We start from the raw sequence: 26,086 nt of genomic DNA, 5'->3' as shown, positions 1-26,086 counted from the left end.
GGGCATCATTTATGTTCTCATTTTCTATCTGTATATCTTCTTTGGTGAAATGTATTTTGAAGCTTTCTCCAATTTTTTCAACTTTTTGTATTGACATAATTATAAATTCACAGGAAGTTGCAAAGATAACCCAAATAGTTTCTATGACTCCTTCATCCACTTTCTTCCAGTGGTTACAACTTACAAATCTATAGTACAATATCAAAACCATGAAACTGATATTGGTATCACGTCTAGAGTTTAGACCCAGACTAGTGATATTGAGAATTTTTTCATGTAACAGCTTACCATCTGTATATTCTCTTCAATGAAATGATTCTTCATGTCTTTTGTCATAATTAGTTGGATTGCTGGTGTCTTACTGTTGAGTTTGGGAATTCTTCATAAATTCTAGATACTAGTATTTTGACAGATAGGTAGTTTGTAAATATTTCCTCACAGTCTATAGCTAATTTTTTTTTCATTTCTTATCAGGGTCTTTTATAGGAAGATGAAATTTAAGTCATCATATATTTATTTTACAGAGTGTGCTTTTGGTATTATGCCTAAGAACCCATCACCTTAGAACCGAAACATTTTCATTGGTGTTTTCTTTTAAAAGCTTTAACTTTGAGTTAATTTTTGTATAAAGCACAAGGTTTAACTTCCTTATTTCCCCTATTAATATCTGTTTTCATTTCTTTGTTGCTAAAGCAAATATCATACAATGGGTCAGCTTAAAAAATAGGAATTTATTGGCTCACGGTTTGAGGCTAAAAAAAGTCCAAAAAACAAGGCATCACAGAAGACTGTGACATTCCAGTGTTGGCTGCCGGTGACCATTGATCCTTAGGCATTCTATCATATGGGAATGCCTCACTTGGTTTCTCCCTTCTCTTTCAGGTTCCATTGACATTCAGCTTCTGGTTGCTCCTTCTGGTTCTCTCTCTCTCTCTCTCTCAATAGTATTAAGACCCGTCTTGATTCAGCTGAGCCAAATGACAACCAAAGCAACCTCATCCAGAGGTCCAATTTACAAGGGTGCACACTGTGCTCATTTGAAATGATATATGTACCCTAGAAAAGCCATGTTTTAATCCTAATCCCATTTTGTAAAGGCAGCCATTTCTTCGAATCCTTACTCAGTATTGTATGTTTGAAACTGTAATTAGATCATCTCCCTGGAGATGTGATTTAATCAAGAGTAGTTGTTAAGCTGGATTAGGTGACAACATGTCTCCACCTGTTTGGGTGGGTCTTGATAAGTTTCTGGAATCCTGTAGAGGAGGAAACATTTTGGAGAATGAAAGAGATTCAGAGAGAGCAGAGAATGCTGCAGCACCACGAAGTAGGGAGTCCACAGCCAGCGACCTTTGGAGAGAAAGAAGGAAAACGCCTCCTGGGGAGCTTCATGGAACAGGAAGCCAGGAGAGAAAGCTAGCAGATGATGCCATGTTTGCCATATGCTCTTCCAGCCAAGAAAGAAACGGTGACTGTGTTCATCATGTGCCTTCTCACTTGAGAGAGCGACCCTGAACTTCATCGGTCTTCTTGAACCAAGGTAACTTTCCCTGGATGCCTTTCATTGGATATTTCTATAGACTTGTTCTAATTGGGACATTTTCTTGGCCTTAGAACTGTAAACTAGCAACTTATTAAATTCCCCCTTTTAAAAGCCATTCCATTTTTGCTATATTGCATTCCGGCAGCTAGCAAACTAGAACACACACTCGCAGGAATGGACTAAGATTAAGAACATGTTTTTCTGGTGCATAGCTTCAAACCACCAAATATCTAATTGTTCCAATATGGTTTGAAATGTTTTTGTATTTTTGTCAAAAATCAGTTGGCCATATTTAGGTTGGACTATTTCTGGGTTCTTCATGCCATACCTTTGATCTGTATATCTTTTGATCTCCTAATACCAGACAGTCTTAATTACTGTAGGTATTATGTCTCAATATCAGTAGAGTGTTTTTTTTCCTTCTACTTTATTCTTCTTTTTCAAGATTGTTTTAGCTATTCTAATTATTTTGATTTTCCATACAAATTTCAGAATATTTATAGGTCTACAAAAATCTTGCTAGGACTTTAATAGGAAGAAATAACATCTTTACTGTGCTGAGTTATGATCCCATCATATTTCTCTCCATATATGTAAATCTTTGATTTCTCTCTTAGCATATTGTAGCTTTTAGCATATATCTTATGCATATTTTGTTACATTTAAACCTAAGCATTCATAAAAGATAATATTTTATTATTAATATTTATTGTCAGCATATAGAAATAAAATTGCGTATGTTGACCTTGCTGAACTCACTTATTCTAGATTTCTTAGATTCCTTGGAGTTTTCTACAATTATCACCATGTCATCTGAAAATAGGGACAGTTTTACTTATTTCTTTCTAGTCTCCATACCTTTTATTTCCTCTCATTGTTGTTGTGGTTTGCTAAAGCCTATGAAATGCAATATACCAGAAATGGACTGAATTTTAACAACGGGATTTATTAGCTTACAAATTTACAGTTTATGAGAATGTCAAAATTAAGGTGTCAAGAGAACAATACATCCTCCCCAAAGACCAATTACAGGTAAGCTTGGGTTCCTGTATTTCTTTTTTAGCTCCTGTCTCTCCTAATTTCTGTGGGTTCTTCTTTCTAAACTTCTCAGGGTTTTTTTTTTTCTTTTATCCTTTTATAAAGGACTCAAGTAAGAGTGTTAAAACCCACCTTGAATGATTGGGTCACATCTTAATTATCTAATCAAAAAGTCCCTCTTACAATAGGTTTATACCCACAGGGATGGATGAAAAGAATACGATTTTTTTTCTAGGGTGCCAAACTGCCACAATTGCCTTATTTTTGTTAGCCAGAAATTCAAGTACTCTGTTCAACAGCCATGTTGAGGTGGAAATTCTGATCATAATGGAAAGCATTCAGCCTTTCACTTCATCTATGACATTACCTACAGGTTTTCTGTAGATGCTTTTTTTTATCAACTTGATGAAGTTCCCCTTGTTTTAGCAGCTGAGACACTTAATAGTTTTCGGTTTCTAAAAGTGGGATGCTGCTATAACAAACATCTAAAAATGTGGAAATGCCTTTGGAGCTGGGCAATGGGTAGAGGCTGGGAGAATTGTGAGGTGCTTGATAGAAAAAGCCTAGATCTCTCTGAAGAAACTGTCACTAGAAATATGGACATTAAAGATACTTCTGATGAGCCTCTAGAAGGAAAAGTAAATGTGTTATTGGAAATTGGAATAAAGGCAATTCTTGTTATAAAGTAGCAGAGAACTTGGTAAAATTTTATTTAGTGTCAGATTGAAAGTGGAACTTACAAGTGATGAACTTGGGTATGTATCTGAGGAGATGTCCATGCTGTGCATGGAAGGTGCAAAGTGAGAGAGGAAAGAGATAAAGTGATGATTGAACTGTTAGGCTCAAGAAACCAGCAACTGATGATTTGGAAAATTCTCAGCCTATCCAGATAATGTTCTCTGAGACAAGGGCCAGAAGTGGCTCTACAGAATATAGTCCCATGTGAGGGTTTAGCAACCCTTTGCTGAAAGAGTGGCTGAATAGGGGATTCACTGCGTCATTTCAATGGATGATAAGATTCGCTACTATCTGATAGACTCCTTGGAATTGCACACAAAGCCAGCAAGGTATTTGCAAAACTTGTACACAGAAGCAATGCTTGAAGGAAACAGAGAATGGACAAAGGGAGAATGACTTCAAGGACAGAACATGGAAGCTGAGGATTGGATCAAAGAGATGTTGGGCCAAGAAAGTGTGCCCACCTACATCAATGGACAGGGCAGGTCTGCCCCTCTGCTTGGAGGGGGTGGGTTTTTGCCTATTATTCAGGGACAGTGCTATCATCCTGCTATTCAGAGTGGGTGGGGCTTAATTCCCAGGAGATTGACTGCTGGGCAAGTGCTTAGAAAGGGTGGGACTTGCCACTTCATCAGTCCTGGAGAACAAAGAATCAAGCCCCAGATGGTTCTTAGAACTTGAGACCTAACAGAGTTTGTTCTGCTGTGTTTCAGACTTGTTTGGGACCTGTGATCCCTGTTTCTCTGCCTAATTATTCCTTCTAGAATGGAAATATTTATCATCGGTCTGTCCCTGAATTGTATGTTAGAAGCAGACAACTTGCCTGTATGAGTAATAAGTCCATCAAAGGGAGGAATTTTGCCCCAGGGTAGGCGAGGCCCATAACCGATTTTGATGAGACTTTGCACTTGAGCATTATTACTTAACTGACTTAAGGCATCTGATACATTGTGATAGAATAAATGTATTTTGCCTGTGGGAAGAACAAGTCATTTTGGGGTCCAGAGGGCAAACTGTTGGGGACTGCATCATGTCCCCTACAAAAGGGTATGTGAATTTATTTGTAAATAGAACATTTCAGTTGGTTTTATTAATAAGAAAAATGTAAAAAAAAAAAAATAGAACACTTGAAGATGTTGTTAAAATGTGCCCAAACTGAATGAAGGTGGACCTTAATCCCAAGTGGCTGAAGCCCTTATATGCAAAGAAAGTTAGACACAGAAAGAGAAGCCACAGGAATAGTAAGGAATTGGAAGTCAACAAAACCCAGAAGAGAAAGAGAAGACTCCACCTTTTGCATTGCCATGTGACGGAAAAGTCAGTGCACCCCAAAGCTTGCTGGTTAGCCATCAGGTATCAACCCTGGGAGGAAGCAAACATTTTAGCCTGGGAAACTGTGAACCAATAAACTGCTGTTTTAAAGTCAACCCATTGTATGGTATTTGTTCTAGCAGCTGGAAAAGGAAAATATCCCTCTAGATTTAGTTTTCTTAGTTTTTGCTTTGTTTCATCATGAATGGGTGTTGAATTGTGTTAAACGATTTGGGTACCTTAATCAATATACTCATGTGGTTTTTCTTCATTATACTGCTACTAAGGTGAACTGCTGTGACCACTCTTGCTTCCTCCGAATAAGCCCCACTTTATCATTCATGTACAATTCTTTTCATATATTGCCAAATTCTACTTGCCAATAATTTTATGGGATTTTTGCATCTATATTTATAAAGAATATTGGTCTGAACTTTTCTTTTACTGGAACTATCTTTGTCTGGTTTTGGTACTGGGGTAATATTGAATTCTTAAAATGATTGGGATGGGATGTTCTCTCTTCTCTTCAATTTACTGCAAGAGAATTAGGCAGAATTGGTGTTGACTCTTCTTTAAATGTTTGATAGAATTCGCCTGAGAAACCGTCTCATCTTGGGTATTTCTTTATCTGTTTGTTATTAGTGGTATTACTATTCTCATTATTAATTCAATTTCCTATTTGTCTAAAAACAGCTCTATCATTATAATGAGCTCATATATCCCTACATCCTCTTTATACTTGCCACTCTGGAATTCACTGTACCCATTCCAACTTTCAGTTCAATGTTGTATCTTTTGTTCTCTTTAACCTCGAACCTATTTGTGTCTTTATGTTTAAAATTAGTTTCTTGTTGGCAGAGAGCTGGATCTTGTTGTTGATCTAATCTTTGTTTTAATTGGAGTATTGAGACTGTTTATATTTACTACTATTACTTTTATATGGTTGGATTTAAATCTTTCATAATACTGACTGTTTTATATTTGTCCTATCTTTCTTTTGTTTCCTTTTGTATTTTGTTAGATTGCTTGAGTTTATATAAAACATGTTATGCTATCACAGCCTATGTTAATTAATTTTATAAGACCTTATCTATGGCATAAATCTCTTATTATGGTATCCTTCTATTTCCCCTCTCCCAGCCTAGATGATTGGTTGTTTTATATATTATTTTCATGTATATGTTTTAAACCCAGCACTATATTGTTATTATTTTTGTTCAAAAAGTCAATTATCTTTTAAACATATTTAAATAATTTAAAATGCTACATATTTACTGTGTTATTAACATTTATGGTGTTATTCATTCCTTTGTGTAGATGCACATTTCTATGTAGTAGGGTTTCCCTTCTTTCAGAAGGCCTTTTTTAAAACTTTTTTTTTGTAATGCAGATCTTCTGAAGATTAATTCTTTTGATTTTTGCATGTCTGAAAGAGTCTTCATTGTGTCTTCATTTTGAAAGATATTTTCACAGGAAATGGATTCTAGGTTGACATTTTTTTTTCTACCTCTCAGTATTGCTAAAGTTTGCTCCCCTTAGAACTTGCAATGTTCTAATGAAAAATTTGCTGACATTCTCTGTATGCAACATGTCTTTTTCCTCTCTGGTTATATTTAAGATAGTCTGTTCCTCACAATGTTTAGGTTCGCCAAAGCTGCCAGAACGCACTATACCAGAAATGGGTTGGCTTTTTTCAATGAGGTTTTATTAGGTTACAAATTTACAGTTCAAAGGTCATGAAAATGTCCTAATTAAGGCATTAAGAGGAAGATACCTTCTCTGAAGAAAGGCCATTGGCATATAGAGTCCTTTTGTCACATGGAAAGGCACGTGACAACATCTGCTGGCCTTTCTCTCCTGATTTTGGTTTCCATGGTTGTCTCCAAAATGTTTCTGGACAATGTTTTCTCTTAGTTGCTCCTGTGTAATTGTATTTCTAAGCTCTCAGGGCTTTTACTTTATTTATCCTCTCTGCTCTCTTTATCTATCTTTATATGTTTTTTATCTTTATTATCTTCACAGAGGGCTCCAATAAAAGAATTAAGACCCACCTTGAATTGGGTGGGTCATATCTCCTTGGAAACAGCCTAATCAAACCACAATGGGTCTGCAGCCACAAATGTTAAAAGTTTCAAACCAGTGCACACTGGATTTGAGCAATTTCATTATGATGTGACTTGATGTGGTTTATTCATATTTCTCAGATTTAGGGGTTTATTGAGTTTCTTGGATACGGTGGGTGTATAGTTTTATTTTATTTACTTTGCCAAAAATTCTTAAATATTTTTTTTGTCCCAGATTTCCTTTCTTTTGAGATTCCAAATACATGTATATGGTCACTTGAAGTAATTTCCCAGATGATTAATGCTCTTTAAATATTTTAAAATTCATGTTGTGTCTACATTTAGGGGGCTAATTTCTGTTATTTCTTTGAGCTCATTAATTCTTGTTTTTCCTTTATTTTTTTTTCTGCCATTAATTTCTTCAGTCAATTGTCATCCTGAACATTGTCATTTTTTTTTTTTTGACATGGGCAAGCACTGAGAATTGAACCAGGGTCTCCAACATGGCAAGTGAGAACTCTGCCTGCTGAGCCACCGTGGCCCACCCAAACATTGTCATTTTTATCTCTAGAGGTTCCATGTGGAATTAAAAAAATTCCATGTACCTATGTAACTTTTGAAAACATGGAATGCACAAAATAGTAATTCTCTTCATGTCATGATCTGTTAATTCTTAGATCTGGTTCACTTTCAATTGGTTAATTTATATCCTCATGATGGGTCATGTTTTCCTATTTCTTTGCATTTCTGGTAATTCTTTAGTAGATGCCATACATTGTAAATTTTACCTTGTTAGTTGCTGGATATTTTTTAAATTGACAGACAGAAACAGACACTATTCTTGGCCTTGTGTGAATGTTATATACTCTTGTCTCTAATTATTTTGGGTAGCTTTTTCTCTAAGCCCAGCTAGTTTCTCACATGAATGCTCCTACAAGTATTCCAGCAAATACTCAAGGGGGGCCTATGCGCATAGGTCCTGGTAATGCAGGCAAAGTATAAATCCTCAGAGTATATTTATTATCTGTTTTCAGTTGAATCATTAATGCATGTTCATTGTAGAAAACTGGGGGTAAAATTATAAATTAGACAATGGAGAATACCCCAATTTTGGATCCAGGAATAAATAACTTCGGTCCATTTGTTTACCATTTTTCCATGAATACATCAAATTGGGATAACAGAATATTGGGCTCCCTGCCCTTGAAATATTAATATGGAATAAACACAAATACTTTGCCTCTTGCTTAAAGAACATCAAATTCCATGAATAATTATGAATAAATTTTAAGGGAAGAATTTATCTTTTTGCCCTGTGCCTATAATATCCTCCCTTATGCTCCTGAGCCTTGCTTGTGCCAGGACCAATAAGCATCGTTTTCCCAGCATTTAGAAGAAAAATGCTTACAGTTGCAGTTGATTTGATACCATAACATAAATTTTCCTCCTCACATGTGGTGAAATTAATTTTTATTAAGTCATCTGAGAGAATAATGAATCCAATACTTGAAACAAGGGTGCTGAAAGTGTTAGCTCCGAGATTTCCTCTCAGCTGAAATACAAAAATGTTCATTCACAGAAAATATTCAGCATCACATACTTTTATATTTTCAAAGACTTTGAAATGCCTTCATATCATTATCTGATAATTCTAAGATCTGGGTCACTTTCAATTGATTAATTTATATCCTCATGGTGGGTCATGTTTTCCTATTTCTTTGCATTTCTGGTAATTCTTTAGTAGATGCCAGACATTGTAAATTGTCTTTTCCAGGAGAGATACTCACAAAGAATGTACAATATCTCTTCTTCCCAGTTAAAGTCAACATTACTTCCCAATGGGGCCAAGGAAAGTTGGAGGTCATTGACAACTTAATAAATATATACCATAGATGGGATCAACCATTGTGGACATTTCTCTTTCTTATGGTGAGCCCAAAGAAATGTCTGCCCTGCTGAAGTCCAAAAGCATCCTTTCTCTTTATCAGCATTGCTCCTGAACATATAGTTTATCTCAAACGTCACTCATTTTTCTTATCTAATCCCAAGAGGGACTCTGCTTTTGTCTAAGTATAGAGCGATTAAATAAATTATTGGGCAGACATTTGTATGGTGCATGAAATGTGCTGAAAAATATGGATCTTCTGGGTAATCGGGTTTTGTGTAGCTCTTCATAGTGTTAGATTGTCCACAGGTTACTTTTAAATTAAATATGAATTGATACATTACCAGTAGTTTCGTTTGCTTCTTTGCAGACACAACTGTCAGAGATCCAGAAATGATGAACTGCTCAAAGATAAGAAAGAAAAAGGCACATAAGTTCTTCTTTCAGCCCACCTCACTTACTGCCCATTTCCGAAGCACCAACTTTATCTGTACTACTTTTTTCCTATAAAAATTCCTTCAGAACTCTCGTAAAGCAAATGTTGAATGTGCACATCACATGGCAAACGTCCATTATTCTCCTTACATCTGTATGAAAAAAATTGGCAATATTTAATGGTAAAAGCTTGTATTAAAAATAGAGGTGGAGGTGGGCCATGGTGGCTCAGCAGGTAGATGTCTCACCTGCCATGCCAGAGACTTGGGTTCAATTTCCGGTGCCTGACCATGCAAAAAATAATAATAGAGGTGGAAGGGGGTGCAAAGGTAGTTCGGTGGTAGAATTCTCGCTTGCCATGCAGGAGACCCGGGTTTGATTCCCGGTCCATGCACTTCCCCAAAACCAAACAAGCAAGCAAAACAAACAAACAAAAATTCAAAAAATGGTACTGCATTAACGGGATATTCACACAGTAAAACAATGAAATGTGACTTTGCCATACAGTAAAAAAAAAAAGGAGAGGTGGTAGAATGAAAGCAACTGGTGCAAATTTTTATGCAAGGTAGAAAACGTTTTTAAAAGAGAACTAGCTATAAATATATTTTGATGTTCAGGGAATGGACTATGCATGCTCATGTTGCACGATATTCAACTCAGTAATTTTGGACAGGAAAACTGAGAAATTGAGAGGTCATTTACTACCTCACCATCATCTCCACCAAATAAATACTCTGTATCTTTAAAAACAATGCTGCAGATGAATAAGGCATTATTTAACAACCCCAATACTGTCTCCTAAAGCAAGGAAGCAGGGTTATATTATGACTTCATGATAAACCCTTAGCATAATGAACAACCACTAACAAATAGATCTGAAGGCTCATATTTTAGTAGAAAGTCTCTGAAGGCTGAGATTGAATATTTAATCTGAGATAAGTATGTCTGAAAAATCTCCAGCATTTCAGGAGGCTAATGCACAATTTGAATCTACTGATTTGATGAATGAATGAGTGAATAAATGAGTGGTGGAGTTAATGCAGGGTAAGTCACATATACTCACAGATAAAGCTGCCCATATTGGGAAACCTGTCTTAAACGAGAATGAACTGGTTTTGAACACTTCAAAAGGGAGAATGATCATTTCAATGATCCCATAGAAGATAAATTTCACACTAATCATGATCTGAGCCACCTGGATTAAAAGTAAAGAACAAAACAAACAAAATACAGTCCTCAATCAGTAAAGCATTTTCTAGGAGAGAAGATTCCTTTGTGCAAATACAGAGAGATGTGGATTGAACCCTCAAATATCAGAAGAGTCCATTTTCAATTTTTGCTCTTCTCATTGGCAAAAGCTACCACTGTACCTGACTCTGGAAGTAATAGTCAACTCAGAACTTGCTCATTTCTTCTACCAGCCCTCCCACATACAAACACACGGGGGAGCCCATCAGTCCCTCTTGACTGTCTTCCATGGAATTCTGAGCACATCACTTTACTATGACAGCAAATGCAACTCAGCCCTAACAAAACTTCCTGTCTCTCCTCACTACCCTTGCTGAGACTCACTTACCCCCAGGGTGTTCAGGTTTCCCTTCAGGAATCTCTGTATCTTGTTCTGTGTATGTCCTGAGATATTAGTTGCTTCCCTCTTTCCTAACTGGTTCTCTTGGTTTCGTTTTGAGGAAATAGCCACAGCCACTCCACTAGAATTTACATCTGTACTCATTCTGTAACAAACATCACCTGTTAGTAGCATTAGACATCTACCTGCCATTCATAAATCTCCGTACTTTTATCAGAGATAGTAGTAGGAAAGTCGACCCTAGGTTTTCTGTTTGCAAGGACTTTATAGCTCATCAAAAAGGAGTTATAGACCAAATCTGTGTTTGTTCATGATTGTTGCATAGTAGCAAAAGCAGCAGAAGTAAAGAAGAAAATAAAACAGAGGTTTAAAAATGTCACAGTTGGGCGGGCCGCGGTGGCTCAGCGGGCAAAGCGCTTGCCTGCTATGCCGGAGGACCTCGGTTCGATCCCCGGCCCCAGCCCATGTAACAAAAACGGAGAAACAGAATACAATAAAAAACAAGAAAATGTTTAAAAATGTTTCCCTTTCAAAAAAAAAAAAAAAAAAAAAATGTCACAGTCTAGGTTAATGACATATATGAACTTTGTGTCTGTGTTTGAAAAATAGTTGTGTGTGGTTAAGATGGCAAGATGTCTCAGAAAGAATTGTGTATGGGCTCTTAATTATTTAAGTTGTTAATGTGGGAGTAGGTGCAAGTATTCAGCATTATTCATGGCTGTTGGAGACAGCAGGTAAACAAAACGACTTGGGCACTGAAGAGTCTTAGACCTAAGACCAAGTCACTATCTTTCTGTTTAATTACCACAGCCAGATAATTCATTAACCAAACTAGGAAGGTTTTGTAAGAAAAAGTGTGTTGTTCATAATTACACTGAAACAACAGGTGTACTTTGGTGCATTTAATCACTTTATGTTCAAAACTTGCATGACACTGAATTTATTCTTATGAAATGTAATCTCAGCCATGTAATGGTGTTAATGCTTTTGTCATAAGTGTCTAAGATTAACAGAACAAATGATTTCACAGTGCATACATCAGAGATGTAACAGGTATTGAATACATGTTAATATCTCTTTCTCCTCAAATCGGGATGTGCTTTTGTATGCTTTACTCAAGCGTCTGAGGAATTTCACCTAAGGGCAGCTTTAGGCCACTCTTCATAGGCTGACTCATTTTTGGGGTAGCATTCTCAAATGTTAGCTTTTTGTCGCCATAGCTTAATTTTATCATTGGTGCTATAGGTATTTGACATTAAATAAGTATAGAAACCAGGAGGAAAGTTTGCCTGTACATGAACTGTCTTAATTAAACTAATATCTTATATATGAATTCCATTACATTATAATCAAAATGATTTCACATCATGCAAATTACAGTTTATATAAACTTGTGTATCTGATTTTTAATTTTTATTATTGCATAATTAGTTTTTTTAGACTAGTCATAATTATCAATTAAATAGTTATTAACACGGATTAGAGGAATAAACTCAGAATTCAGTTCCTTTTAGTTTCACGCCATCTTTCCTTGCCAGGGGGAAGAAATGATCAAGGATGCTCAGATGCTAAAAAAAAATGATTCTTCTCCATTTTTGCTCCAATAAAGATGTTATTGGAGAAAGCTCATTTTTTTCTGTCATCCCTGTAAATTACGCAGTAACACACATGACTGTTTCTAATTATTCCAATGAAACCACAATTCCCCATAATTACTTTTATTACACCTAACACTACTGCCAGAGTTCCCCAGAAAATGGACAGAAAAAAAAACATACCTGGTATAAAGGACAATTCTTGACGACAGCGCTAGTGAAGGATAAAGGAAAGGGAAGCAAGGAAGGAGAGAGATCAAATTACAGTATAGCATATTTTGAAGCTACCCAGTTTCACAAGAACAAACCTAGTTGCTTGGTTATGCAGGATGTTTTAGAGAGGCAGCAAAAACCACTGCATTTCAGAATCTTCCATAGGGTGTGTGTTGGTTTGAAGCTCTATGTACCTCAGAAAAACATGTTTTTGAATTTAATCTGGCCCTGTGGGTGTGAACCCATTACTAGTAGGACCTTTTCATGAGGGTACTTTAAGTTGTGGCCCAAACCAATCAGGATAGGTCTTAATCCTACTACTGAAGTCCTTTATAAAAGAATGAAATTCAGACAGAGAGTACAAAAGCCACAGGAAGTGAGAAGCTGAAATCGATGAAACCCAGAAGAGAAGGGAGAAACTAGCAGATGCTGCCACTGCCTTGCCTTGGGACAGAGAAGCCAAGGATTGCTGGCAGCCAGTCCCAGAATGTCACATCACAACCTTGATTTGGACATTTTCCCAGCCCCAAAACCATGAGTGAATAAATTGCCATTGTTTAGCCTGTCCCATTTCATGGTATTTGCTTCAGAAAATAGGAAACTAAAGCAGGGTACGTAGGTGGAAAAGATGCATATGTTATCTGCTAACCTCTTCCCACTTTCTTCCACGTATTGCTTAACTTTAGCCACACAAGGTATTTACATCCCTGGTACTTCTTAACTGTGTCCTTTCAGGATTGCTGGATGTTGGAGCCATTGTGTCACCCATAAAGAACTGTGCCCGGTCCTTGCCTCCAGTGTAGGCTGATACAATTAGGGAGGTCAACGGAGTAAAGAAATGTACACTTTTTATTATGGTAACAATTTTAGATATTCCTGAGGCAACTCAGACCAGAGAATAAGTCAAGTCATCAAGACTCATAATGCAAATGGACTGAGAAGAGCTGGAAATGTGTATAGACTAGCTTCCCACACACCCTACTTAAATCCAAATGTAACTCCTAAGAATTCAAGACAAATCCAAACTCCCATTCAGAGCACATTATGTTGGTCCAGTTCACTTTTCTGTCTTCATCTCTCTGCTTATTTCTGCAGCATTTTGTCTTCCATGACTCCTCCCACCTACTCTACACCATAGTTAAATTATCTATTCACATTTCCTTAACTGGTCACGTTATAAGTCTTGCCTCCAGACACAATCTGTTCCACTTGCTATGACCCTGTTTCTTCTTCACGATGGGACTTCCTTCTCTTTATTATTCCTTTCTTATGAAACCACCCACTACTATGGTCATCTGTCTCTATCCTATCTCACTTTCTTGTACTAGAGGACCAATAATGATCATACCTTAGTCATTTCTTTTTACTTTTGCAGCATCCATTGTATGTTGTACACAGCCAGTGTAAACTCAGACATTGGTTGTTGCACCAATATGAGAAAGCTTAAGCCTAGGACAGAGCTGTTAATTCTTACCATACATCTTCCAATGAGTACATTTTGTGCAGAACCCAAAAGTCAGACATCATGACTGAAGACAAAACCAGACTGTTAAAAGTCACCCATCTCTGAAAAATCAATCATTCTAGCCTACGTAAAAAAGCCATTACTGAATTTTGAAATAGAGTATCAGAACCAAAGACATATCGGGAACTAGAAAGAACTGGCTCCATCCCAAACCTCCACTCTGACCCATTCCTGTTTCTCTCAAGCCAAGGTTCTACTCTCCACTACAAAAATTTAATCAAGAATGCTTTATATAAAGTATCTCAATTAGAGAGAAATGGTAAACTGTGAAGCTTACCTGAGTTGTTGGAGCCACCAATGTGGAAGTCTGAAGTCCCCTTCAGTATCACATTGCTTCTGAGCCTGTCACAGACTGAACAAAATGTGAGGGAAATCTACCCTCTGATCTCGGCGAATTTCCTCATTTACTATATTTTCATACCCAGTATTCTACAGATAAAGAATTGTGATGTCTTTAGGCAAACGCTACTACAAGTTGAAATGTATCAAGCTCCACTGCCCAGAATTAGGAGTGTTTTACCATATTCCTAAATTCTAACTCATAGCTATTTTTTCACCATTCCTTCTAATTTCATGTCCTTCCATTATTCCAATAAAATGCATTCATAATCCTAACCCCTTTTAATGCCAGTCTCTCTCTTTGCTTTGTTTGAGAGCCTTCTCAGTCATACCCTGAGGTGAAATGGATATTTCAATTCCATTGTGGTATGGGTAAGGGTTTCAACAATATTTTAACTCCAGTTCATTGTTTCTTGCTCCATTATTTAGGTTTATTTACCAAGATAAATAGGTATAGATGAAATTCCGGAAAGCCTCCTTGAGTTAGGTAGTGTGCTAAGAACTTTATGAACATTATCTCCTCAAATCCTTATACAAAGTATTATCTTCCTTATTCTACGTTTTTGGATGTTGAGATTTATAAAAATTTGACTTCCTTTTCTAGATTACAGAGTGTTCTAGTTTACTAGCTGTAAGAATGCAACACATCAGAGATGGATTGGCTTTTAATAAAAGGGGATTTATTTCATTAGTTCTTCAGAGCAAAGGCAGCTAACTTTTATCTGAGGTTCTTTCTTAGGTGGGAAGGCACAGGGTTGATCCCTGCTGGCCTTCTCTCCAGGCCTCTGGGTTCCAACAACTTTCCTCAGGGTGATTCCTTTCTGCATCTCCAAAGGCCTGGCCTGAGCTGTGAGTGCTGAGATGAGGTATGCTGAGCTGCTTGGGCTGTGCTTCATTGAGCTCTCTCATTTAAGCACCAGCCAATTAAGTCAAACATCATTCATTGCAGCAGGCACACCTCCTAGCCAACTGCAGATGTAATGAGAAACAGATGAGGTTCACGTATCATTGGCTCATGTCCACAGCAACAGAACGAGGTGCCTTCACCTGGCCAAATTGACAACTGAATCTACCACACAGAGTTAGTAATTACTGGTCTCTGGACCTAATGAGAGGCAGTTTCTATTAAATATATATGAATAGACATATAAATATATTTCTAAACATGGGTCATATTTTTCTTCCTTCCCCCCTCCCTTCCTCTCTACTTATTTTTGCCATATATAGTCAGTTTTACTCTAAACTGTACCCTGTTGTGGTCTTCTGAGGACTGCTGTTTTCTACTAGTAGATGACAAACAGTCTGAACTCAAACATTGGAAACTGTCTTCTGTAATATGCAGAAACTTTCCCCACATCAATCTGTTTCTGTTGCCAATGGAAGAGTTGGGGTTTAATGTCTCCAGACAATTAGAAATTTTGTTTCCTGGTCACTGTCAACTTTCTATCATCCTCTTTTAAACAATTCTCAAAATCCTAATTGACAGTTGTTATTATTCAGCAAGATTTAATAGTCTTTTGGACTGAGTAGCATTAGAAAAACATCTGTACTTAGACCCCTTGCCAAGGCGAAAAAAGAGTCTCTTGCAAAAGGGACAGCAGACCTATAGGCCGAAGTAGAAAACACAAACTTAACCCTATCACAGTCTATGGGTTCTGTCCCTACAGTGCTAACTGGCAACAATAAGAAAGAATCCCTTTGAATCCATTACTCTATGTCCACTACAGAAATTGTTGAAGAAATTTCACTTTTTCCCTAAGGTACTGGTTCTAGAACATATGGATTATAAGTCCATTTGGGGAAAACTCTTTTATAGAGGTTCTTTAGTGCTGTCACCTGCGATTTTAGCTTCCCAGCAAAATTGCACTTCATGTGGCCATGAGTACCCAAAGGCTCCTTGATGTGTCCCCTTGGCCTCACTTTGTTCTCAGTTCCACTGGTTAAAACCACAGCACATCCTCCCCGTGGAAGAACATGTATTGCACTACTACCATCTTAGTAAAAGTTTTGGAAGGATGACCACTCAGAACAACCCTCTTGATGACCATTCTGTTTGGATTCACTGACCACAGATGGCCTATACCTATGAGGCTGTGCATTCCATTGCCATTCTGCTTAAAAAGCAGCACAGATGTGCTTGGAAAAGGGATTGGAGCATACACTGTTACCACCAGGCCCACATCAGCAGTCAGGAATCTCTGAAATTTATGTTTATCCACTGCAGTGTGCAAGAGAAATAAAGGTGAAGCTCAGACGGCCCTCTAGTGGAAGATCAGCTCCTCTTTGTCTTTCACAGGTTCAGTGTTGCCAGAGTGTTGGCTCGCCACCATCTTCAATACTGACATCTTCTGCTCATGAGGTTAAGGAAAATGCAAGCAAGGGTGCCTCTTGCCTGAAGAACTCAAGAGAGGGACTTCAGCGACATGAAGTGTGACATATGAGCCAATCTCAGTTCCTTCAACCTCTTTTTCCTCAATCTTGCATTTCTAAGTATTAGCGAAGTTCTGAAACTGAAAGATTCCAGCATAATCTTAAGGAAGGTTTACCTTGATGTTCTAGTTTGCTAGCTGCTGGAATGCAATATACCAGAAACGGAATGGCTTTTAAAAGGGGGAATTTAATGAGTTGCTAGGTTACAGTTCCAAGGCCAAGAAAATGTCCCAATTAAAACAGGTCTATAGATATGTCCAATCAAAGGCATCCAGGAAAAGATACCTTGCTTCAAGAAGGCCGATGAAGTTCAGGGTTTCTCTCTCAAGTGAGAAGGCACATGGTGAGCACAGTCAGGGTTTCTCTCTTGGCTGGAAGGGCACATGGCGGACACGGCATCATCTGCAAATTTTCTCTCCTGGCTTCCTGTTTCATGAAATTCCCCGGGAGGCATTTTCCTTCTTCATCTCCAAAGGTCGCTGGCTCATGGACGCTCTGCTTCATGGTGCAGCAGCATTCTCTGCTCTCTCTGAATCTCTCATTCTCCAAAATATTTCCTCTTTTATAGGACTCCAATAAACCAATCAAGACCCACCCAAATGGGTGGAGACATGTCGTCACCTAATCCAGTTTAACAACCACTCTTGACTAAATCATATCATCCAGGGAGATGATCTGATTATCGTTTCAAATATACAGTATTGAATAGGGATTATTCTACCTTTATGAAATGGGAATTTGATTAAAACATGGCTTTTCTAGGGGGCATACATCCTTTCAAACCAGCACACTTGGGATCCCAAGGAGATGTCCAGAAGCTCTTCAGGCCTCTGTATTTCTGACATCGAATTCTAGTAGCCTCATCCCAAGGGATGTCCACTTCATCTGGAAAAAGCTTTTCCAGTCATTCTTGTTTGCATTTCTTTAACATTTTTTCCTTCAGCCTCTTCATCCACCTTCTCATTATACAGGTCATCATGTCAGACTCTTCTATAGTCAAAGTTTCACGTTTCTCTTCTTCTTCCTCTTTACCACTCTTATCCTGTGAATCTTCTTCCATAAAATTCTCATTTTCTGTATCATTGTAGTCATCTCCTTCCTCACCACTTTCACCATCCTTATCTAAAACCCACTCAGCTTGATATCTGGATGTTCCTTTGAGGACCTTCTTGACCACTTTGGAACTTTCCATCAAGTCATTTGCCTCACTCAGCTCCTTCCCAATAGACCAGCTTTGCTCCCCCTCCAATTGGACCTGGGACGGCTTCTTGATTGCAAAGATTCGTGTTTATCAGGGTTTGCTTTCATTAAGACCTTACGGTCTTCCATATCACCTATGGCATCAGCCGCACAAATCTCCATTGCCAGGCCTGGGTCTTTTTGGGATTTAATCACTCTGCGATTTCATCTCTCTAGGAGTAAAGGAAAAGGGTCCACAGAGGCATCTATCTGTCTCATATGGAAATCACCATTTCCAATGATAGGCAGCAAACTATTTACATTCAGAGTCTGCCTACCAACATAGCCTGAGACTTTCAATGTGCCCAACAAGGCATCCTCCTCACTAGGCATAGAGTCAGTAGCAAGGGCAAACACATAGGGCCACCGATTGAAAGGCAAGTTGTCATTGCTTTTGGCTGGTCAACTGCCTGAGCCACATCCTTGCTTCCTATTGAATATCTAAGAAGAGGAGTTTGTCAATAGGAAAGGGTTTCTTCACTGTTTTTCTTAACTTTTTTTATTGTATCTTTTTCTTCGTTGGGAGACCAGAAACCCCCTGGAGTGTGTAGGTGGGGAGGCTCTGAGCAAAGAGCCAGGAAATGCAGTGATCCCCAGTGCTGTCCCAGCCTGCTAGCAAATCAAGGAGGAACAGGATGGAATCAGCAACATCAGTAATTCACAATATCATCCCATAGTTGCATATTTATCATCATGATCATTTCTTAGAACATTTGCATCAATTCAGAAAAAGAAATAAAAAGACAACAGAAAAAATTCATACACACCATACCTCTTACCTCTCTCTTTCATTGATTACTAGCATTTCAATCTAAATTTATTTTGACATTCATTCCCCCTATTATTTATTCCATATGTTTTACACATCTGTTGATAAGATAGATAAAAGGAACATCAGACACAAGGTTTTCACAATCACACAGTGATTTCACATTGTGAAAGCTATATCATTATACAATCATCTTCAAGAAACATGGCTACTGGAATACAACTCTACATTTTCAGGCAGTTCCCTCCAGCCTCTCCATTACATCTTGACTAACAAGGTGATATCTATTTAATGTGTAAGAATAACATTTAGGATAATCTCTCGACTCTGTTTGGAATCTCTCAGCCACCAACACTTTATTTTGTCTCATTTCGTTCTTCCCCCTTTTGGTCAAGAAGGTTTTCTCGATCCCTTAATGCTGAGTCCCAGCTCATTCTTGGATTTCTGTCCCACATTGCCAGGAAGGTTTACACCCTTGGGAGTCATGTCCCATGTAGACGGGGGGGGGGGTGGGGTGGTGAGTTTGCTTGTTATGTTGGCTGAGAGAGAGAGGCCACATCTGAGCAACAAAAGAGGTTCTCTTGGCAGTGACTCTTAAGCCTATTTTTAAGTAGGCTTGACCTATCCTTTGTGGGATTAAATTTCATATGAACAAACCCCAAGATTGGGGACTCAGTCTATTGCTTTGGTTGTCCTGACTGCTTGTGAGAATATCAAGAATTCTCCACTTGGGGAAGTTGAATTTTCCCCCTTTCTCACCATTCCCCCAAGGAGGCTTTGCAAATACCTTTTTATTCACTATTCAAAACACTCTGGGATTTATTGGGTCATCACTCTGGACAAACCTACAAAATCTTATGCCCTACTCAAGGTTCCATGTACTTGTGGTGTTCAATTAGTCTGTTTACGTAAGTTGTATTAGAAACTGCACTAGTCAAAATACAAATTATGTACTAAATAAACATGTTTTGCTTTATTCTCACATAAAACTTAAAAATTTTAAATATTAATTACCATCTATTTTCAACACCCTGCACTAATGACATTGCTTTGCTCTTCCTCATGCAAAAACATTTTCAAATTTGTACATTTAGTCACTATCATTATACACTCTAGGCATTCCTAGATTATACCATCTCAGTCTTTATCGTCTTTCTTTGTGATTTCATTTGTGCCCCCAGCCTCTATCATTCTCACATTCAGCTACATTTAGTGTTCTAACATAATTGTATTACAGGTAGCTAGTACTGTGCTATCCATTTCTGAGTTTTTAAAATCAGTCCTGTTGCACAATCCAAATCCCTTCAGCTCCAATTACCCAATATCTTACCCTATTTCTATCTCCTGATGGTCTCTGTTACCAATGAAATTCTCCAGGTTTATTCACTAATGTCAGTTCATATCAGTGAGACAATACAGTATTTGTCCTTTTGTTTCTGGCTAATCTCACTCATCATAATGTCTTTAAGGTCCATCCATATTGTTACATACTTCATAACTTTATTCTGTCTTACAGCTGCATAATATTCCATCATATGTATATACCATACATTGTTTAGCCACTCGTCTGTTGATAGACATTTGGGTTGTTTCCATCTCTTGGCAATTGTAAATAATTCAGCTATAAACATTGGTGTGCAAATGTCTGTTTGTTTCCTTGCCCTCATGTCCTCTGAGTAGATACCTAGCAATGGTATTGCCGGGTCATATGGTAATTTTATATTAGCTTCCTGAGGACCTGCCAAACTGCCTTTCACAGTGGTTGTACCATTTGACATTCCCACCAAGAGTGGATAAGTGTGCCTCTTTCTCCACATCCTCTCCAGCACTTGCCATTTTCTGTTTTATTGATAATGGCCTTTTTGGTGGGTGTGAGATGATATCTCATTGTGGTTTTGATTTGCATTTCCCTAATACCCAGGGAAGTTGAGCATCTTTTCATGTGCCTTTTGGCCATTTGTATTTCCTCTTCTGAAAAGTGTCTGTTCAAGTCTTTTGCCTATTTTGTAATCAGGTTGTCTGTCTTTTGTTGTTGTTGTTGAGTTGAACAATTGCTTTATATATTCTGGATACTAGACCTTTATCTGATATATCATTTCCAAATATTGTCTCCCAAAATCTAGGCTGTCTTTTTACTTTTTAAATGAAGTTCTTTGATGCACAAAAGTGTTTAATTTTGAGAAGTTCCCATTTCTTCCTTTCTTTCTTCAATACTTGTGCTTTGGGTATACAGTCTAGGAAACTGCCTCCTACTATAAGATTTATAAGATACTTCCCTATGTTTCCTTCTAACAGTTTTATGGTCTTAGATCTAATGTTTAGGTCTTTGATCCATTTTGAGTTAATTTTTGTATAGGGTGTGAGATATGGATCCTCTTTCATTCTTTTGCATATGGATATCCAGTTCTTTAGGCACCATATATTGAAGAGACTGTCCCAGGTGAGTTTGTTTGACTACCTTATCAAAGATGAATTGTCCATAGATGAGAGGGTCTATATCTGAACATTCTATTTGATTCCATTGGTCAGTATATCTATCTTTATGCCAGTACCATGCTGTTTTGACCACTGCAGCTTCATAATACGCCTTAAAGTCAGGTAGCGTGAGACCTCCAACTTCATTTATTTTTCTCAGGATCATTTTAGCTATTTGAGGGCCACTGCCCTTCCATATAAATTTGGTTATTGGTTTTTCTATTTCTGAAAAGTAATTTTTTGGGATTTTAATTGGTATTGCATTGAATCTGTAAATCAATTTAGGTAGAATTGACATCTTAACTATATTTAGTCTTCCAATTCATGAACACAGTATGCCCTTCCATTTATTTAGGTCTTCTGTGATTTCTTCTAACAACTGTAGTTTTCTTTGCATAGGTCTTTTGTCTCTTTAGCTAAATTTATTCCTAAATATTTTATTATTTTAGTTGCAATTGTAAATGGATTTTTTCTTGATTTCCCCCTCAGATTGTTCATTAATAATGTATAGAAACACTACAGATTTTTGAGTGTTAATCTTGTAACCTGCCACTTTGCTATATCCATTTATTAGTTCTAGTAATTTTACTGTAGATTTTTCGGGGTTTTTGACATATAGTATCATATCATCTGCAAACAGTGAAAGGTTTACTTCTTCCTTTCCAATTTTGATGCCTTGTATTTTTTTTTTCTTCTCTAATTGCTCTGACTAGAACCTCCAACACAATGTTGAATAACAGTGGTGGTAGTGGACATCCTTGTCTTGTTCCTGATCTTAGGGGGAAAACTTTTCATTTTTCCCCTTTGAGGATGATGTGAGCTGTGAGTTTTTCATATATTCCCTTTATCATTTTGAGGCATTACCCTTCTATTCCTATCCTTTGAAGTGTTTTCAACAGGAAAGGATGTGGAATTTTGTCAAATGCCTTTTCTGCATCAATCAAGATGATCATGTGGTTTTTCTGCTTTGATTTGTTGATATGGTGTATTATATTAATTGATTTTTTTTATGTTAAAACACCCTTGCATACCTGGGATAAATCCTACTTGGCCATGGTGTATAATTCTTTTAATGTGCTGCTGGATTCGATTTGCAAGAATTTTTTTTTGAGGATTTTGCATCTATATTAATTAGAGAGATTAGTCTGTAGTTTTCTTTTCTTGTAATATCTTTTTTTGGCTTTGGTATGAGGGTGATGTTGGTCTCATAGAATGAGTTATGTAGCTTTCCCTCCTCTTCAATTTTTTTGAAGAATTTGAGCAGGATTCGTACTAATTCTTTCTGGAATGTTTGGTAGAATTCACTTGTGAAGCCATCTGGTCCTGGACTTTTCTTTTTAGGGAGCTTCTTAATGACTGATTCAATTTCTTTACTTGTGATTGGTTTGTTGAGGTCATCTATTTCTTCTTGAGTCAATGTTGGTTGTTCTTGCCTTTCTAGAAAGTTGTCCATTTAATCTACATTGTTGAGTCTATTAGCATAAAGTTGTTCATAGTATCCTCTCATTACTTCCTTTATTTCTGTGGGGTCAGTGGCTATGTCTCCTCTTCCATTTCTGATTTTACTTATTTGCATCCTCTCTCTTCTTCTTTTGTCAACTTTGCTAAGTGTCCATCAATCGTGTTGATTTTTTCATAGAATCAACTTCTGGCTTTGTTGATTTTCTCAATTGTTTTCATGTTCTAGATTTGATTTATTTCTGCTCTAATCTTCATTATTTCTTTCCTTTTGCATGCTTTGGGGTTAGTTTGCTGTTCTTTCTCTAGTTCTTTGAAGTGGACAGTTAATTCCTCGATTTTTGCCCTTTCTTCTTTTTTGATATAGGCATTTAAGGCAATAAATTTCCCTCTTAGCACTGCCTTTGCTGCATCCCATAAATTTTGATATGTTGTGTTTTCATTTTCATTTGCCTCAAGATATTTACTGATTTCTCTTGTAATTTCTTCCTTGACCCAATGGTTGTTTAAAAGTGTGTTGTTGAACCTCCATATATGTTCTAGTTTGCTAGCTGCCAGAATGAAATATACCAGAAATGGAATGGCTTTTAAAAAGGAGAATTTAAGAAGTTGCTAGTTTACAGTTCTAAGGCCGAGAAAATGTCCCAATTAAAACAAGTCTGTAGATATGTCCAATCAAAAGCATCCAGGGAAAGATAACTTGGCTCAAGAAAGCCATTGAAGTTCAGGGTTTGTCTCTCAAGTGAGAAGGCACATGGAGAACACAGTTTCTCTCTCATCTGGAAAGGCACATGGTGAACACGGTCAGGGTTCCTCTCTCATTTGGAAGGGCACATAGCAAACATGACATCATCTGCTAGCTTCTTCTCTTGGCTTCCTGTTTCACGAAGCTCCCCAGGAGGCATTTTCCTTCTTCATCTCCAAAGGTTGCTTGCTGGTGGACTCAGCTTCTTATGGCTATGTCATTCTGCTCTCTCTGAATCTCCTATTCTCCAAAATGTTTCCTCTTTTACAGGACTCTAGTAAACCAACCAAGACCCTCCCAATTGGGTGGAGACATGTCATCACCTAATCCAGTTTAACAACCACTCTTGACTAAATCACATCATCTAGGGAGATGATCTGATTACAGTTTCAAACATGCAGTATTGAATAGGGATTATTCTACCTTTATGAAATGGGATTTTGATTAAAACATGGTTTTTCTAGGGGTCATACATCCTTTCAAACCAGCACAATATATTTGTGAATTTTCTGGCACTCTGCCTATTATTGATTTCCAACTTCATTCCTTTATAGTCTGAGAAAGTGTTTTGTATGATTTCAGTCTTTTTATATTTATTGAGACTTGCTTTGTGACCCAGCATATGGTCTATCCTTGAAAATGATCCATGAACACTTGAGAAAAAGGTGTATCCTGCTGTTATGTGTGTAATGTTCTATAAATGTCTGTTAAGTCTAACTCATTTATTGTATCATTCAAATTCTCTGTTTCTTCATTGATCGTCTGTCTAGATGTTCTATCCATTGATGAGAGTGTGGAATTGAAGTCTCCAACTATTATGGTAGATGTGTCTATTTCTCTTTTCAGTGTTTTCAGTGTTTGCCTCATGTATTTTGAAGCATTCTGGCTCAGTGCATAAATATTTATGATTGTTATGTCTTCTTTTTGAATTGTTCCTTTTATTAATACATAGTGTCCTTCTTTGTCTCTTTAACTGTTTTATATTTGAAGTATAATTTGTTGGATATTAGTATAGCTACTCCTGCTCTTTTCTGATTGTTATTTGCATGAAATATCTTTTCCCAACCTTTCATTTTCAACCTATATTTATCCTTGGGTCTAAGATGTGTTTCCTGTAGACAGTATATACATGGGTCCTGTTTTTTAATCCATTCTGCCAGTCTATGCCTTTTGAGTGGGGAGTTTAAGCCATTAACATTTAATGTTATTACTGTATGGGTAGTACTTTCTTCTACCATTTTGCCTTTTGGATTTTATATGTCATATCTAATTTTTCTTCTTTTTACCTTTACTGATAGTTTTTATTTCTACACTCTTCTCCATACCTCTCTCTCCTATCTTTTCATGTCTGCCTTCAAGTGCTCCCTTTGATATTTCTTGCAAAGCCAGGCTCTTGGTCACAAATTCTGTCAGTAATATTTTTGTCTGAAAATGTTTTAATTTCTCCCTCATTTTTGAAGGACAATTTTTCTGGATTAGAATTCTCGGTTGGCAGTTTTTCTCTTTTAGTAATTTAAATTTATCATCCCACTGTCTTCTCGCCTCCATGTTTTCTGCTGAGAAATCTACACATAGTCTTATTGGGCTTCCCTTGTATGTGATGGATTGTTTTTCACTTGCTGCTTTCAAGATTCTCTCTTTCTCTTTGACAACTTATATTCTGATTAGTAAGTGTCTTGGGGGTATGTCTATTTGGATCTATTCTGTTTGGAGTTCACTGCACTTCTTGGATCTGTAATTTTAAGTCTTTCATAAGAGTTGGGAAATTTTCAGTGATAATTTCCTCCCTTAGTTTTTCTCCTCCTTTTCCCTTCTCTTCTCTTTCTGGGACACCCACAACAAGTATATTCATGTGCTTCATGTTGTCATTCAATTCCCTGAGTCCCTGCTCATATTTTCCCATTCTTTTCCCTATATTTTCTTTTGCTTGTTGGATTTCAGATGTCCTGCCCTCCAGTTCACTAGTTCTATCTTCGGCCTCTTGAAATCTGACATTGTAGGCTTCCATTGTTTTTTTCATCTCTTCTATTGTGCTTTTCATTCCCATAAGTTCTGTGATTTGTTTTTTCATACTTTTGATTTTTTCTTTTCATTCATTCCTTGCCTTCTTTATATCCTCCCTCAATTCACAGATTTGAATTTTGATGAGGTTTTCCATGTCTGTTTGAACATTCTGAATTAATTGTTTCAACTCCTGTATCTCACTTGAATTGTTGGTTTGTTCCTTTGACTTGGCCATATCTTCAACTTTCCTAGTGTGATCCATTATTTTTTGCTGGTGTCTAGGCATTTAACTACCTTAATTAGTTTATTCTGGAGATTGTTTTCACTTCTTTTACCTAAGATTTTCTTAGGTGATGACTTTGCTGTCTACCTGGTCTTTGACATTCAATTCAGCTTATTCTGGATCTCTAGCTTAGGTTTTGTTTAACAGAGAAGAATTTTTCAGTTCTTGTTTCTCGCCCTGCCTGTATGGTGCCTTTTTACCCCAACCCTTAGAAGGTCCTACTTAGGTATTATAGACCCCAGCCAGATTTTCCCAGACCAAACTGGCCTCCTATCAGGAGGAAAGAGTCACCTGCATCAGTTTTCCCTGAGCGTGAGACCCATTAGGTTGAAAGACTTTCCTACAAAGTCTCTGTACTCTGTGCTTTTCCTATCCTGCCCAGTATTCAGTACTCATCTGCCTGCAGGTTC

The 26,086-nt window shown here is 37.3% G+C and overlaps 1 protein-coding gene and 1 pseudogene across 1 annotated transcript; both read right to left on the bottom strand.

Moving 5' to 3' along the window:
* Positions 1-7,688: 7,688 nt before the first annotated feature.
* Positions 7,689-14,277, bottom strand: LOC143645892 (high affinity immunoglobulin epsilon receptor subunit beta-like). The gene is made up of 5 exons (XM_077115001.1): positions 14,212-14,277; positions 10,590-10,746; positions 10,077-10,208; positions 8,923-8,979; positions 7,689-8,245 (listed from the first exon to the last, which is right to left on the bottom strand). The coding sequence occupies exons 2-5, from the start codon at positions 10,743-10,745 to the stop codon at positions 7,994-7,996; spliced, it is 597 nt and encodes a 198-aa protein (XP_076971116.1). The 5' UTR covers position 10,746; positions 14,212-14,277; the 3' UTR covers positions 7,689-7,993.
* Positions 14,278-15,980: 1,703 nt separating this feature from the next.
* LOC143645531 (pre-rRNA-processing protein TSR1 homolog pseudogene) lies at positions 15,981-18,597 on the bottom strand (annotated as a pseudogene).
* Positions 18,598-26,086: the final 7,489 nt, after the last annotated feature.

Source organism: Tamandua tetradactyla, chromosome 9, assembly GCF_023851605.1.
Source record: "Tamandua tetradactyla isolate mTamTet1 chromosome 9, mTamTet1.pri, whole genome shotgun sequence".
Classification (NCBI taxonomy): domain Eukaryota; kingdom Metazoa; phylum Chordata; class Mammalia; order Pilosa; family Myrmecophagidae; genus Tamandua; species Tamandua tetradactyla.
This window is presented reverse-complemented; position numbering and strand designations above follow the sequence as displayed.

Bases quoted from the DNA above. Each gene is read 5' to 3' on its own strand.
- LOC143645892 (XM_077115001.1), bottom strand. From the start codon at position 10,745: ATGAGTACAGATGTAAATTCTAGTGGAGTGGCTGTGGCTATTTCCTCA. The intron at 10,209-10,589 runs GTAAGTGAGTCT...CTTTTAATCCAG, and splicing joins GAAACCTGAACACCCTGGGG to GTGGCTCAGATCATGATTAG. The intron at 8,980-10,076 runs GTGAGTATATGT...ATCTTTGAGCAG, and splicing joins CAATATGGGCAGCTTTATCT to TTCATCATTTCTGGATCTCT.